The 15,940-nt window shown below is 47.4% G+C and overlaps 1 protein-coding gene across 8 annotated transcripts in view; it reads right to left on the bottom strand.

Moving 5' to 3' along the window:
- Nucleotides 1-817: 817 nt before the first annotated feature.
- Nucleotides 818-15,940, bottom strand: part of HIC2 (HIC ZBTB transcriptional repressor 2) — a 120,249-nt gene continuing 105,126 nt past the window's right edge. For 3 of the 8 annotated variants that reach the window (XM_033135944.1, XM_033135949.1, XM_033135948.1), the window contains exons 3-4: nt 14,108-14,255; nt 818-3,167 (exon numbers count right to left, since the gene is read on the bottom strand). In XM_033135944.1, coding sequence (XP_032991835.1) covers nt 1,409-3,130 — 1,722 coding nt within the window. In that variant the 5' untranslated portion in view covers nt 3,131-3,167; nt 14,108-14,255 and the 3' untranslated portion in view covers nt 818-1,408. The remainder of the gene's footprint in view (nt 3,168-14,107; nt 14,256-15,940) is intronic. The other 5 variants (XM_033135947.1, XM_033135952.1, XM_033135951.1 and 2 more) reach the window with 2 other exon arrangements.

The raw sequence follows: 15,940 nt of genomic DNA, 5'->3' as shown, positions 1-15,940 counted from the left end.
CCGTTCTTTAGTGAGGGAGAAAAAAGCTAAACACACACACGCACACACACACAAAATAAAGATGTACCTAAAGGAACTTGTAGCAATTCCAGCCTATTATCAAACCCACTCCCTGCGCCCGCTCTTATGTTAAGAGTTACCTCAAAACCTTCCAGTTCCGACAATTACATAAACGTTTTAACAATTTTCTTTTTTTTCTTAATAAAACAAGTACCTCTAAGCAAAGAATATTCATACGAACTATTGGTTTTTTGGGGGTGGGGGGAGAAACATAAAAGACGACCCCTGCTCAGCTGAAGTAAATTCCCCAGGGCCCCCTCGACTCCCATTCAGTCATGGATAAGGTTGAAGTAAATTTAAGTAAGGTATAGGACGAAAACATGGAGGTGAAGAGGTACATGTTTGGTGTGCAACGGCGAAGTAGGCCGAACTCCATCGCTGAAAAATAATGGTGGGGTGGGGAAAAGAAAAATGTGCCACCTTTCATAGACTGAAAGCATGCAAAAACTATTGAGGATTCATTAAGACCCTCCCCCATGTGAGAGGCAGCCAACTGACTGGGCCACCAACAAAATTTTCCTCAACTGAGGCCAATAAAAGAAATACTGAGGCGTTTTCTGAGAAAAGAAAAATTAATGATAATAATAACAACAAAACGAATTAGATTCTGTGGCAAGAAATGCTCCCACTGGTAGCTTTTAGGTGCAACAACCAATGTCAATGGTTAGGAGAGCAGGGGGTGGGTGGAAATTAAGGCCCATGGCTAGGAAAAACAGCCACAGGAACCGGAAAGGTCTGTGCGCAACATCCATCTGCATTGGGGGTGGGGGGGAGAATAATACTTGGGTCAAGTTTTAGAAACGGAAATCCAAAGTGCTAAGAAAGGAAAGTGAGGGATGTGAAGCAGCTTACGGCCTGTCTTCCTCCCCACCCCAATCGCAAGGATCGGCCCCTTTGGGCTGCCATTTCCAATTAGCATCAATTGGGAAGGAATTTCTTCCACCTCACCCCCTCTTTTCTCTCCACACCTGGGCTTATAGTTAAGCTAGATGTCCCCACAACCTTAAGCAGAGTAGTGGCATTTCTTGACCTAAAAGGCAAAGAAAAAAAGAAAAGAAAAAAAGAGGGGTGGGTGGGTGGCATGGGGGAGAAAAACGCAAATGGGGAGACAGCAGCTTCTTTGTGGGCTGGCTTTTCTTTGTATATTTGGAGTTTGGGGGGGACACAATGGGGAAGAGAAAGAAATAAAGCTCTGCTTGTTTGAGGCCCCCCCATGACTGAACAGGGACGGGAAACGACCCTTATTTCTTTCTTTCTTTCTTTTTCTTTTTTTTTTAAAGCAGCAAGTCTAGGGAAAGGTATATGTTTATGGCGGGTGGGCTCAGAGCTCATTGCAGAGTCTTTGGCTTTATGTAGGAGAGGTATGCATTCGCAGGTGGCTGATGAGATTGCGCTGCTGGGTGAACTTCCCACCACACAGCTGACATTCGTAGGGCTTTTCCCCTGAGTGGACGCGCATATGCTCTGTCAGTCGGTACTGCCGGGTAAAGCGCATCCCGCACTCCTCGCAAGCAAAGGGCTTGAGGCCCAAGTGGCTGCGCATGTGACGCGTCATGGTGCCCCGCTGCGTGAACATCTTGCCGCAGATATTGCATGGGAAAGGCCGCGTCAGCCAGTGAGTCTTCTCGTGCTGCCGGAGAGTGGCCGGGTCTTTGTAGCTCTTCTCGCACACAGAGCACTTGAAGGGCCGGGACTCCGTGGTGTAGGGCTGGTTGGGGTTGGACAGATCCTCCGCTTCCTCCTCTTTGTCGTCGTACGTCCCTTCCTCCTTGATGTACAGGTCTTCCTCGGTGTGTTTCTCCACGTGGGCGTTCAGCTGCTCGGAACTGGGGAAGCCCTTCCCGCAAGGGATGCAGACGTAAAGGTTGTCCCCAAAGGCCACCGGCTCATAGCCTTCCTGCCGGTAGACGTAGTTGGCGCTAGTGTGCCCGCCACTCTCGCTCTCGCTCTGCCCGCTGTCATCGCTGTTCTCCTTCCCGTTCTCAACATCCTCTTTGCAGGTGAATGGCAGCTCCGACCCATAGGCGCCCAGGCCGAGGCTCCTCTCCGCCGACTTGCACAAGGGGCCCATCAGGATACCGTTGGGCAGTCCCTCGCCCTCCTCGCCACCTTTGCCGCCCTCCTTCCTATCAAAGGTGATGTCTTTCTTGAGCCACTCCTTCTTGCGCGACGAATGGCGCAGGCTTTTCCTCTGGCTGCCTTCCGGGAGGGACTGGCGGTCTTCGCTCAAGTCCATTTCCATCGGTTCGCAATTGTCGGGGAGGTTGGGCGCGGCTCCGGCGGCGGACTCGTCAAACGATGAGGCACTGTTGGCTGCAGGGGCTGAGGCAGGTCGGGGGGAGCCACGCTGGCTTTCGCCGTGCGGCGTGTCGTCCTGGGATGGTGCCGGGGGAAGTGAGGGGCTTTTCTTGGACAGGTCGAGGCCCAGCTCCTGGTCCCCACTGCTCCCGTTTGCACTGCTGCTGCTCCCGTCTCCGCCGTTCTTGCCGATCCCCCTACTCAAGGCATGCGAGTTCTCTTGGTTGGAGCTGCTGATGAAGACCTCGTCGTCCGAGATCTTCCCCTTTGGCATCTCCTTCAAGTGAGAGCCCTTCAGCCCCTCGGCTGACCCTGAATAACGAGTGATGACTGAAGCAGTGGAAAGTCTCTGACTCCGAGGGGGTCTCCCGACGCTGGGGGCACCGCCGGCCCTGCCAGCGAAGGACCTCCCATTGCGTTTCAGCTTCTTCCTGCAGAGGGCAGCTAGGTCAGGTAGCTGGAGGTAGCTTGCGGCCGTGAGGAGAGCATTGAAGTTCTGTTCACCAGGCTGGTCGGTCATTAAGAGCTTCCCAGTATAAATAAAGTCCAAGATTTGCCGGAACACTGTGGGGTTGACCATGTCGGTATCTAGGTTGATCAGGTTGTCGTGCAGGACGAGGGATTTGAAGTACATGCTGCTGGCTGCGAGGATATTCTTGTGGGCACGGAAGAGGGCATTTTCAACGACAATGATCACATCACAGAGGAAACCTTTGGCTCGTTGCTGGTTTAGTTGCAGCAGCAGTTGTTTGGCATGATTTGGCAGTTCCATCTCCACCTTCTCTTCCTTTCCCCGTTTACTTTATTACCTGCAAAAAAGAGAGAAGCAAACAGAACGAAACAGTGAGCCCACTGGCCACTTGTACCAGCATCTCTTCCATCAGGGAACCTGTGGCCCTCCAGATGTTGCTGGATTACAACTGCTATCATCCCTGCCCACAGTGGCTAGTAGGGATTATAGAAACATCTGTAGAGCCACACGTTTCCCATCCCTGTGCTGCATGCATTTCAAACACTGCCCAGATTTTATTTATCTTTTTTAAACACACAATTAGGTGCTTTTAGGGTCCCAGTATAGAACACCGCATGTCTTGAGGGTCTCCCATCCCTTTAGGTAGTTCTCTTGCTAGTGTATTTATTTCATTTCTACCCTTCCTCTCCTGCAAGGAGCTCAAAAGGGCATACATTGCCCAGAGCCAGAGCATGGTGGTGCCTTCACCTGGTGTTATATCGCAGGTGGGGCTTGCCTGAGCCCAAGTCTCTCTTCTAATGCACAGACCTACGGTCTTCTGCATATCTAGGGGACTCAGAATGTATAAACTGCAACTATTTCAGAAAGGTTCAAAACACATTTATCAGCGTTTACTACCTGAAGAGACAGTGATGCCAGGTGGAAGCAAAGCAGTGGGCAGCCATTTTGCATCCATATGAATGAATCTAAGTGAGTGCATGCTAGCATCAAGATGCAGTTGGTCCACAGCTCAGAGATTTATTCTTAACAGACATAACAACATCCCCTGCGTAAGACCAAACACTGACAGTGATTTACTAGAGACAGTTACCAGAACATAGCGGGAAACTGGCCTGCTTATAAATGCTGAGGCTAATGAACGCTAACAAACAAATACGACCCTAATGAACCAGTTTAATTCTGAACCGTCTTTGGGGCCCTGACGGGGCTGGAAAGGCAGCATCATAAAATGTAATCAAAACCAAACCATCCAAGACTGAAACCAACCCAAGTCTTGGAGAGCCAGAATGAAGGTGCAGCAGAGAGGGGGAACGGCATTTTGCAAGACCTTTATGATGGGTTGTAAAAGGTGCTTCCCAGCCCACTGAAGCAAAGCAGGATGAAACCTCTTGTGAAACATACACAGTACTTCTATATCTTCAAGTCTGCCAGCCCCCTCCCCAAGGAACACCGCCAGGACTGCAGTATGGCAGAGTCCTGATATTAAAAATTGAAAAGATCTGCATTGATACCTAGTCAAAACCTGGGGGTTGCATATCAGAACAGCACTCTGCAATGAACCAAAGTGAATTGTCATTACATGAACAGCATGGAAGGGCTGTAGGAGCTGGACTTCCTATCACGTATGTCTTAGAAAAATACCTGGGTATCATTACCAAGAGTGCTGTAGAACTACAGACCCTTTGTTCTTCCTTTACTTGCTGGAAGAAAAGGTGGGGCAGACCACCCACCCCACTTCCAGGTGAGGTGCAGAGAGAAACACATGAAAGGGAGAATATTAACGGGGATCACCCTCCCACGAAGGATGCTCAAGGAATTTCTCATGGGGATGAATGCAACATTTGTGGCAGGGAAGGCAGAACAGAGGTGTGCATTTTTTGCTGAAAGAGAAAAATGAAATGAATCAGCCCTATTTGTTTCAGTCTGTGTGGTGAAGTGGGATGGGGGGCACCCAGAAATCCCCCACCCCGCAATGCCTCAACTGTGGAATTTTCCCCCTGAAGAGGCCCATCTGGCATATATGCCAGTACGTTTTAGGCACCAGCATTTTAAAATAATGTACCGGTACGCTTTTTAATTGTAACATTAATTATTTGCTTGTTTTTCTCTCTCCCGTCTCCCTTTTTCCTGTTGTCATGTGGCTGGCGGTGGGGCCTATGCAGCTTTTTATTGCTCTATAAGCTGAAGAGGAGGGCAGAAATGCTTTAAAACAAGCCTTTTGTTGGTTGTTCTTAAAAACATTTGATGCTGCCATAATTGCTTAGTTCTGTTGATTTATTCTGCAACTGTACTTTTACTGGCATTTTGTGAAGGAAGGGCCTACTCTGTGGTGGCTCCACATTTATGGAACTGCCTTTTAACACCTATTTGTCCAGGCCTTGGGGGAAGGGCAAGATACACTGTGATTTGTTCCTGTTGACTGCATTTTTGTTTTAACCCTGCTGCACTTTTCTCTGGCTGTTGCTGATGATCATTTAGGAATGTTTTGCTTTGCTTTTGTATAATTATTGTGATTTCAAAACATTTGGTTGCACTTTGCCTCAAGACTGCTTGGGTGGGGAGAAGCCCATAAATATGTGTGATGAATTAACATGTGAAATACACTTCTGTAAAATTTTAGAAATTGAAGGGCAAAATAGAACAGAGTAAAAAAAAAAAGATTTGCCACAGAACTCCAAAGGCTCTGGGGCCTGGTTCACACAACACAGTACACCAAACTACTGGAACAGCACAAACACGTGAACTCCTAAAGAGGAGTCTGCGGATATTTTCTTCCTTCATGGTCCTGTTTTTCCATTGCCAAGCTAAGCCAAGCCAAAGTTTGACTTATTCTGTCATCCAGACTGGGATTTGTGGTTAACGTTCTCTCCTAACTAGCCACAAACTGTATCCACGGGGAGAGAGGGAAGGAGAGAACACAATGGCAAGTTATAATCAGCTGGATAGCTCAGTTGGTACGAGACTCTTACTCTCAGGGTTGTGAGTTCAAGCCCCGTGTTGGGCAAGTTATTCCTGTATTGCAGGGGGTTGGACTAGATGACCCTTGTGGTCCTTTCCCGAGTCTAAGACACCACTCAGCTCCATGCTGTGCAGCAGTAAAAAAGAAAAAAGGCACAGGTAAGAAGAAACCAACAGCAAGCTCCTTTCCAGGAGCCCATGTCTTTGTGCTGTCACAGTAAGGCAGGCATATAGAACCTTCAGCCCTCCAGCTGCTGATGAACTACAACTCCCATCATCCTTAGCTATTGGCCATGTTTGCTGGGGCTGATGGGAGCTGTAGTTCAGCCACAACTGGAAGGCCAAAGGTTCCTCACTCCTGCAGTCAGTCAGTTTGGCCTACCATGTTGTCCAAAGCAGGCTCTAAAAAGCACCTGAGTGCTGGAAGGATGGCAGTGAATGAGCAATGCAGCTCTCCTGAGGAAGGGAGTTCCACAGTTAGGTCCCCACTGCCGCAAAGGCCTTAACCGGAGGAGTTGCCTGCTGTACCTCAGATGGCACATGGGGTGAGGCCTCCAAGGAAGACCTTAACAAGTGGGCTGGTGCTTGCTCCATACAGAGTTAGTTTGCAACAACCCTTCAACTGAGGGCTAAGATGTTTAAAAGAGAGAGAGGGGGGTGCAAAAAAATATGTAAAGGCAATGCAAGAGGATCAACCTGCGGTCGGAGTATGCAGGTTATAAACAGCGCTGTTCAATCAGATAGGTTGGAAACAGGGAGCTATTATATACAGCCAGGCTGCCCACTGCATTACTGGTCCTACAGGAATTGCTGCATTCGCATTAGACACACGCCAAAGCATTGGCCGCTGGCCAAAATTTCAATGCACAATTAAAGGATGAAAAGAAGCAGATAGAGGTCTTAGCAAAAGCTGCCCAGCCCCCAAAGGAAATGCCATTGCCAAATGGAAAAAAGGATGACAAAGCCAGATCTTTATTTTTATTTTAAAACCAGAATTATACTTCCATCAGCCAGCAGGAGAGCAAACCTGCAAATTCAGGGCCTCCAAAGCACGTAACACAGAAACGCTGCTGGAAGAGGATGGGCCTGGACGGGAGTACCACCTAGGAACTCCATGCAAGCACTTCTTAAGCTCCAAAATGGAAGGAGGGCTGGTTGCACATTTCACCAAGCAAACCAACAATGCAGAGGAAGCATAACCATGACTCTTAAGGCTACATCCGCACCATCTATTTAAAGCACTACTGTGCCACTTTAAGTAGTCATGGCTTCTCCCAAAGACTCCCGGGAACTGTAGTTCATGAAGGGTGCTGAGAGTTGTTGTTAAGACACCATCATTCCCCTTCACAAAGAAAGATGGCACAATGGATCAGTGCATCTGGCTGTTAACTGTAAAGTTGGCAGTTAGAGAGTCCACCCAGTGATGGCTGTAGACAGAGTTCCTGCATTGCAGGGGGTTGGACCAGATGACCCTTGGGATCCCTTCCAAGTCTACAATTCTATGAAAGATGAGCATTCTGTTTAATGGTACAGTTACCAGAGTAACCTGGGAAGAGGAACTGATTGTTAAAGCACTCTGGGAATTGTACCTCTTGGAGGAGAATAGGGGTCATGTGTGCTGACATTTATTTATTTTTTCATTTTTCTTCCTATTACAGTGGTACCTCTGGTTGCGAATGGGATCCATTCCGGAGTCCCATTCGCAACATGAACAGCATGTTTCCTGAAGCGCCGCGTCTGTGCATATGCGTGATGCGATTCGGCGCTTCTGCGCATGCGCGAACCGCTGAACCCAGAAGTAACCCATTCCAGTACTTTCGGGTTCGGCACGTTCATAACCCGTGATGAATACAGCACGCAGCGTTCATATCCAGAGGTATGACTGTATATTTGCAATTTAAAAAACCAGTAAGAAAAGAAGAAGTGGAGATGCAGAATACCATGCATACTCCTGGCCATATTCCTTCAATTTAAACCCAAGTTGTATTCATCTGAAGAGTTCCCCCAACCCCTGTCCTTTCCTTTTTCCAGTCCCAAACTCCTTAAAAGGTTGGGGGGAAAATACCTAATGTCTAATAAACCATAGAAAACAATGCCCCAAAGGTCAGCATGTTTCCACACCTGCTACTTACATTCAAAGCACTGGGTATTTTCCCAATATATGCACGTTTTTGGGGTTTGGGGGGAAATATGGGCTCTGCATGTCCCATCAGGTGCCAGAGATATACGCTTCGGACGTTTTCTTGGGCAGGGTGGGAGTTTAAGTCTAGGCATTGCGTCAAGAGGCGCTTGAGTGAAGCAAGCTGACATAGGGCAGTGGAGCAGAGCTGCCAGTTTCACTTAGGAAAGCCTGACTGTGGGTGGGAGAAATGGATACAGATGCTGAGAAACTCCATCCCAAGCTGGCTCCGCTCAAGATAAATATCTTAACATGCAAAGAGAGAAAGCTACATCAACAACCCGAGAGGAGAGGCGATTAAGCTCCACGCAAACAGGAAGCGAGGGGAAAGAGTGGCACGTTGCTTACAGAAACCTTCACAATCCCACGTTCAGCCTCCGGTTTAGATGGGTCAGCCAGAGGTAAGGGATGGGCAAATCTGTTAAACTTCAGTGTCTCATTTTTCCAGTCCAAAATTCAGTTTTCCACATTCCCACACCAGTTTAAGAGGTTTTTCTTTTTTTCTTTTTAAAAAAATCAATCAGAGGTGAAGACATACCTCCTTACCTTGGCTTTTGACACTTGAGGTATATATTATTAGGACCCACCTTATTTTTGTAATTGCGAGCTGTTTAAAACTTTTTAATAGTGTGTTTTGAAGTTGTAACCTGCCCTGGGGTCTTAAGGTGAAGGGCAGATAATTGATAATAATTTTGCCCTTTTTATACATTTTCATACCAGTGCCTACTTAAGAGCCACTAATAAATGCAGGGTTGTCTCCAATTAAGTTCTACAAAAATAAAACCAACTGAATGAACCTAAATTCCACACTCACCTTTGCTTTCAGCTTTGTAGGCACAGGTTTGGGCTTTCCAGGTTCATATCCTAATGGTTTCCCCCCCCCCCCCAACCTGGTGCGTTTCCTGGGAAAGCCCCTGTTTTACTGCTGAATCGGAGCAAACAGCAATCTGCGGGAAATGCTGTCTGCTCCGATTTATTGCTAAAATGCGAGTTTTCCCAGGCGGAAAGCACTGGGACAATAACAAAGGACAAACAAACAAAACACACTTGAACACAGGCCTCGGAAGCCCAGACCTGTGCCTAGAAATGTGGCACAAAAGGAAGAGAGGATAACACCTTAATCATGTCCATTAACATCCATGGGCCTAATTCTGAGAAGAGCAGCTCAGAGACTACAATTTACAATGCCACTGAGCATTAGTTACTGGGGGGCAGTGGCAGATACGGTGGGCTATTTTCCTTAGGCCCTGCTTGGGGCTTCCCAGAGGGTTCTGCTTGCCCACCATGGGGAAGATGGGCTTTTCTTCTGATCCCGCAAGACGACACTGCGTAATCTTGGCACTCTTCAAAAGGTTCCTGGTGCCTCCTCTCCCAGGGCCCTGATCTGACAGCAAAGGCGAAGTAATTAACTGAACAGAGAAGCCAGCAGAAGCATCCATAGGCTTGCTGCTGACGTTGCTATAGCAAAGAGTTTCTTCTGCAAGCGCAGGCAAAATGCTGGACCTCAAGGCAGAGTCGGAGAATGCTCGTCTATTAAGATTACAGCAGAGCAGATAGAAGCCAGAGTTCGCGTAAAGTTAGAGACTGTGGGTTGGGAGGGGGTGCACATCAAGCCAGGTGTTTTCAGTGCTGGGGCTGCACTCCAAAATGCACTCTCTTCTTTTCAGAAAGTTATCTCATGCTTCTTTATCACAGCACACAACCCTACTGCTGTACAACAAATCATGCAACACTCATAAAATCACCACCCACGCACTTGCATGTTCTCAAAAACAATCCCTCTCTCTAATGCAAACTCAGGTGGTGAGTGCCAAAATAGGGCCACAGAGAAGGGGGGGCTATTGGGATGAGGCGACTTCCAAGGTTTGAAGAAGTGCAAGAAAATAAAACAACCCCCAAAATTCAATCCAACGAGGAGTGGACATGCTGAGTGTCAGAATAGAAAGTCAAAACTAGGAAAGATGGAATGGATTCTCTTGGGAGAGCTCCAAGACGGGTTGGCTGCAACTCCCAACAACCATTCCTGCTAGGTGAGGACACGCTGCAAAATTTTGTTGCAGAACACATCTGACTATCCCTTTGCAAACATTTCACAGAGCTAAAATTTCAGTGTTAGTTTACATTGGGGATGGGGAAACTTTGGCCAGAAGTGGGGAAGGTGCAATAGCTCTGTGTCAGTGTCTGCTTTGCATGCAGAAGGTCCTCAGCATCTGCATGTAGGGCTGGGAGAATGCCCTGCCTGAAACCCTGGAGAGTGGCTGTCAATCCCTGTAGACAACACTGAGCCAGATGGACTCAGATCTAACTTGGAATAAGGCAGAGAAGAGTGACCAAGTCGACCAAGAGTGAAATCAAACCTTATGAGGAATGGTTGAGGAAGATGGGTATGTTTAACTTGGGAGAAGGGAGGGGATATGACAGCCATCTTCAAATATCTGAAGAGGTGCCACGTGGAAAATGGAGCAAGCTTGTTTTATGCTGCTCCGGAGGGAAGGACCTGAACCAATGGATTCAAATGACAAGAAAGGCGATTCTGCCTAAACATCAGGAACAACTTTCTGAAAGTAAGAGCTCTTCGACATTGGAACGGACTACTTGTGAAGGCGATGGACTCTCCTTCATTGGAGGTTTTCAGACAGAAGTTGGATGGCCACCTGTCAGAGATTTTTTAGCTGTGATTCCTGCATCACAGGAGGTTGTGGTTCCTGACCTTTAGGGTCCCTTTCCAAAGCTACAATTCCATGATTCTGCATTCCAGACACAAAATTTGTCCCTCAATCCTTGCACAGCAAAAGACCAAACAGCAAAGCCATAGCAATGCCACGCAGCATGCCCAGGGTGAGTGTAGCCTGACAGCAACCCTCATTTTCAGAAGCAGGGGAAGGCTGAAGTGGCCGCCTGCCATGCAATTTGCTGACTAAAGAAAAAAACACTGTGCCCACTATTTCCCTGCCAAATTGTTTTGGCTCTGCTCCCCATTCCCTGCATCCTCTTCTCCCTCCTGGAAAAGGAGAGTCACGTTGCGCTTACAGTGGTGCCCAGAACATTACAAAGATCAAGGCAGGAATATGTGCCCAGAAGAAGGGGGGCGGAAATAGAAAGGGATTCTGGTGCTTTGGTGCCTGCAATGTTAAGCGGCATGCCTGTGCCCAGCAATTGAAGCAAACCCTCCAAAACATGTCTGTTGTGCAGTCCCGTAGGGGAAAGGGCTGCAGCTCAGCAGCAGAACATCTGCTGTACATGCAGAAGGTGCCACGCTCAATCCTCAATGGCATCAGCTGGACATGCCAGAAACCCTGGAGAGCCTCTGCTGGTCAATTACAGACTATTCTGAAATGGATGGACCAGTGATCTGACTTGGTATAAGGCAGTCCTAGATGAAGATAAGAAGAGCCTGCTGGATCAGGCCAATGGGCCTTCTAGTCCAGCATCCTGTTCTCACAGTGGCCACCAGATGCCTGTGGGAAACCTCCAAGCAGGATCCAAGCACTCTCCCTTTCTGTGGTCTCCAGCCACTGGGATTCAGAAGCACAACTGCCTCCAACCATGGAGGCAGAGAATAACCATCATGTTATTGGCTAGTGTCCATCAATAGCCCTCTCCTCCTCAAGTCAGTGGGTCCACCTAGCCTGGTATCCTGTTCTCACCCTGGCCAACCAGATGCCCCCCCCCCCCCGGAAGCCTGAAAGTAGGACATGAGCACAGCAACGCTCTCCCCACTTGTGATTCCCAGAAAATGGCATTCAGAGGCATAATGTGTAAATCTTAAGAGCTGAAGTATGCATTATGTCAGGCATATTTTAAAACAACAACAACAGCCAAGCATGCTTTTTCTCTTTTTTTCTGAAAAAGCAGCTCTGTAAAGCCTTGGATGAGGGCTATGGAGTGCAGGGAGGGCATTTTGCTTCTTAGCTCTTTTGTTCCTGCACCATTTCCTCGTCAACAATCCTCCATCCTTCTCCAAGCTGCTATTCCTGCCGCTGCCACCACCACCACCACTCCCCAGTTGCTGCCAACAGGACCTTCAGGGTGGGCAGTCTCAGCGGGAAGAGATAACGTTCTCTGTGCATTATGAATCCAACCCAGACTAGGGCATCTATACCAGTCTCCTTTTCTGCCAAAACAATTTTGGGAAAGATAGCGGCCTGTGTGCTTTTAAAAATGCATACTTAAAATTGACATGCAGTTTGGCCCTCTTGAATGATTAGGTCAGCTATCATTGTCAAACAGCCAGGAGGTCAACAGCTCCTTTCTTCTCATGGAAGAAATTGCAACAGATTCTCCTCCAGTGAGGACCCTTTTTATTTGTGCTAAAAATGCAATGGGATTAAGACACATGCTGGCCCAGTTTGCACATTGCAAAGCATAGTTAATGGTTTACCATAAACATGCTGATCTGGGCTGCTTTATTCAGAGTAGACCCATTGAAAATAATGAACATGACTAAGGCCCACATCCAGATTTAAGACCTTTAGAGCCCCTATGCACTGACAGGATTATAATGCCCCCTCAAGTAATTTGAAATAAAAACAATACTAAACCATAAAATTGTGTAGTGGAAGTCTAAAAATAGTTCTGATTTTCCCCATGAAGACTATTTTGATGCTTCTTTTTGAAATAACAAATGCCAAATCCTTAAATATATATATTAAAAAACCTTTCTTTCATGCCTGCGCTTTGCTGGTGCCCTGAGCACTTGCTTAATCTTGCTCATTGGGTAATCCAGCGCCGCTAAGGGCCTTTTTCATACCACTTTGAACAGTCATGGCTTCCATTCCGGGAGCTGTAGTTTACTACGGGTGCCGAGTTGCTAGGAGATCCCTATTCCCCTCACAAAAGCTACAATTCTCAGTGTGGTTTAACAATCCCCTTCAATGGGAACTGTGAATTGTAGCTCTGTGAGGGAAATAGGGGTCTCCTAGCAACTCTCAGCATGTTTAACAAACTACAGATCCCAGAAGTCTTTGGGGTGGGGTGGGGAAGTCAAGACTATTTAAAGTGGCATCACAGCGCTTTCAATGTATGGTGTGAAGGTGGCCTAAGTTAGGCCCACTATTTTCAAATGGGTCTCTTCTGAGTAAAACGTGGTTGAATACCATTTGTGGTTGCTTTTTGGGGACGGTGGAAGAAGCACCAGTTGTGGATGGCATATGGAAGGACTGTGAGCTCAGTTCATACCCCCAGAACAAGTTCCTGAGCTAAGTAGGCACTGTGGAACTTAACATGTAAACACACACCTGAGCCTGTTTTGCACCATGAGTAAAAACAAAGTAGATCCTGGAAGCTTGACATCCGATCACCCTCTGCTCTGCAACAGAGGTGGGGAACCTTAGGCTTGGGGGGCCAAATGCAGGTCTCCAGGTCTCTCAACATGGCCCTTGGAACCCTCTCCAGGCCACACCCTTCACTGGCTCTGCTTAACAGCTCCCTTGAGCTTTTGTGGGGTTGTTCTTGGCCTGGCTGGAGTGGAACTGTGTCATTTTTTGCTTGTCTGGATGTGGGATAGAGAGGGTTGTGTGAGAGGGTGCAGAACAGTGTTTCTCAAACTTGGGATCCCCGGCTGCTGTTGGACTACAACTCCCATCATCCCTGACCACTGGTCCTGCTAGCTAGGGATGATGGGTGTTGTAGTCCAACAATAGCTGGAGACCCAAGTTTGAGAAACACTGGTGTAGAAAACTATCCTACTGCACAGGTGCCCACTTCTGTCCCTGGCAATGTGGCCCTTGGAAGGCTGCTCAGAAGGGAACGCGCCCCTCTCAGGCTGGAAAAAAATGGTTTCCCCATCCCACCCTGAACAGAAGAACAGCAAGCCAATGACACATGGAAGCGCTATGCAAATGGAACAAAAGGAGCATCTAAATGGAAGGAGGCCCCATGACACAAGGGGAGCTCAGGGAGGGCAGACAGAAGCTCAACAAAGCCTTGAGACCTTCGCTCAGGTGAAGCAAGGGCATGCCAATGGGAAAGAGAGGAAGAAGCAGGGCTAATTGGTGCAAAAGCTGCGTCTAAGAAGCAGGGTGTGGGGTGGAGGGAGAGAGGGAGGAAGGAAGGAAGAAGGAAGGCGGCCCCCTTGCTGCGTGAGTCGAGCCCCCGAGCATTTAAGAATAGCAGGTGAACCCTGCTTTGTTGCCGCTTACCATGCCAGGTACATTGGGCTAAAAGGCACCTCCTTCCAATGGTGCCCGTCGTGCCAGGTCCCTCCCAGGATGTTCCATTGAAATCACAACAGGCCATCAATAGAACGTAGCTGGTAGAGATGCTGAAGGAAGAACCAGCGGGGGGTCACTGTTAAATGCAATTAAAAAATTGCAATCAAAATCGAAACGTCCATTAAAAAAAAAAAAAGACAAGAGGAGAGAAGAGGAGAGAGAGAGAGAGAGAGAGAGAGAGAGAGAAATAAAAGAAGACTGTCTAAGAAACCAGTCCAATATTGCTATAAAATCAGCAAAATAACCCATCTTGAGTCTCAGGGAAGGAAAAAGACCTGGGAGGTGGAGCGAGGGGCAATTATCCACCTTACCAAACCTATTTCAATGTGCAGCATATTCTCCAAGGGGTGCATTTTGAGGGGATTATAGGAATGTGCTGCTGCGGGAGAAGCTGCAGGCATGTGCTACCCTGACGTGTCACCGAAGGGGCTGTGGAACTTGCTTTGTATGCACAAATCAGGGTTTCGTGCCGTTGACATTACGGTTCTCTCATACACTAAACAAGGCCTTGGATTGGCCACCATCCCCAAAAATCTTCTGCTTCAACTCCTCTGCCTCTCCCCTCTCACCTACCCCAATACCAATTTATCTCCCCTTAGCCCTAATTCTGCAGAATTCTGCAGACTCTTCAGGATTTTTCAGTTATAAGAGCAACATTCACCATTTCAAGAGTTTCTTGCAAACACTTGTCATTTCTTGAGTTAACAAGGACTGAACTTAGGTCCAGAAAACTTTACCAGCCTGGTGCCCCTTCCAGATGTTTGGGACCACAGCTGGCCATGATATTTAAAACACCTGAAGGATTTTGCAAAAGCTGCTCTATATGTTATTTTTAAATGAACCAAAGTGTGAGCTTCTCTCACACATTTTAAACTTCTTCTGCTTAGAGATTTTGTACCAAATAGTAATTCTGGGAGCAAGAGTCTCTTAAGGGTGCTGAAAATTGTCAGGAGACCCCTATTCCCAACATACAGCTGCAATTTCCGGAGTTCCCGGCGAAGAGGGATTGATTACTAAAAGAACTCTTGAAAATATATCTCTGTGATGGGAGGAATGGTATTCTAGCAACTCTCAGCAATCCTTAACAGACTACATCTCCCAGCATTCTTTGGGAGAAGCCATGACTGTTTAAAGTGATACTGCTTTAAATGCATGGTGTCCCTTTGGAATTTTGCTAACCAAGACAAAGGATTTCCCATCACTTGTATCGAAGCTAACCTGACTGGCTCGGCCACACTTACCGGTACCTTTTGCCCCACGTTTTCTAGGCATGCGACCATGCTTTAAAACTCTGTCTGAGGGGTCCCCTCCCCCACTTTCCTCAGGAAAACCTGCTCTTTAACACTGAATTGGGACTAGGCCTTGGTGATATCTAGTTTTCAACTTCGTTATATACCACCAGCTAAACATCACAATATACTGATATATCACAATGTCTGAAATAAGGATGGAGCTACGTAGAGGCATTTGCTGGCTTCACGGTTTTTCCCACATTGCGATTTTTTGCACAGCACACATACACACACACACACACACACACACACACGATTAGTGATATATCGCCAGGTCGAAAATTATGAAACCGATATCACAATATGGACTTCAAACCGGTTTTGGACGATACATCGAAACAAATGGCAATTCGGGTTTTCTTCGGATTGCTATTGGCTCTGATTCAGCAGTAAAGAGCAGTTTTCTCAGGGAGAGTGTAGATTATACACATCCCGTTTATCCATCTACTTTATCTTTCACAAAGTTATT

This window comes from Lacerta agilis, chromosome 17, assembly GCF_009819535.1.
Source record: "Lacerta agilis isolate rLacAgi1 chromosome 17, rLacAgi1.pri, whole genome shotgun sequence".
Taxonomy (NCBI): Eukaryota; Metazoa; Chordata; class Lepidosauria; order Squamata; family Lacertidae; genus Lacerta; species Lacerta agilis.
Note: the sequence above shows the minus strand (reverse complement) of the source record. Positions and strands in the feature narration are given on the sequence as shown.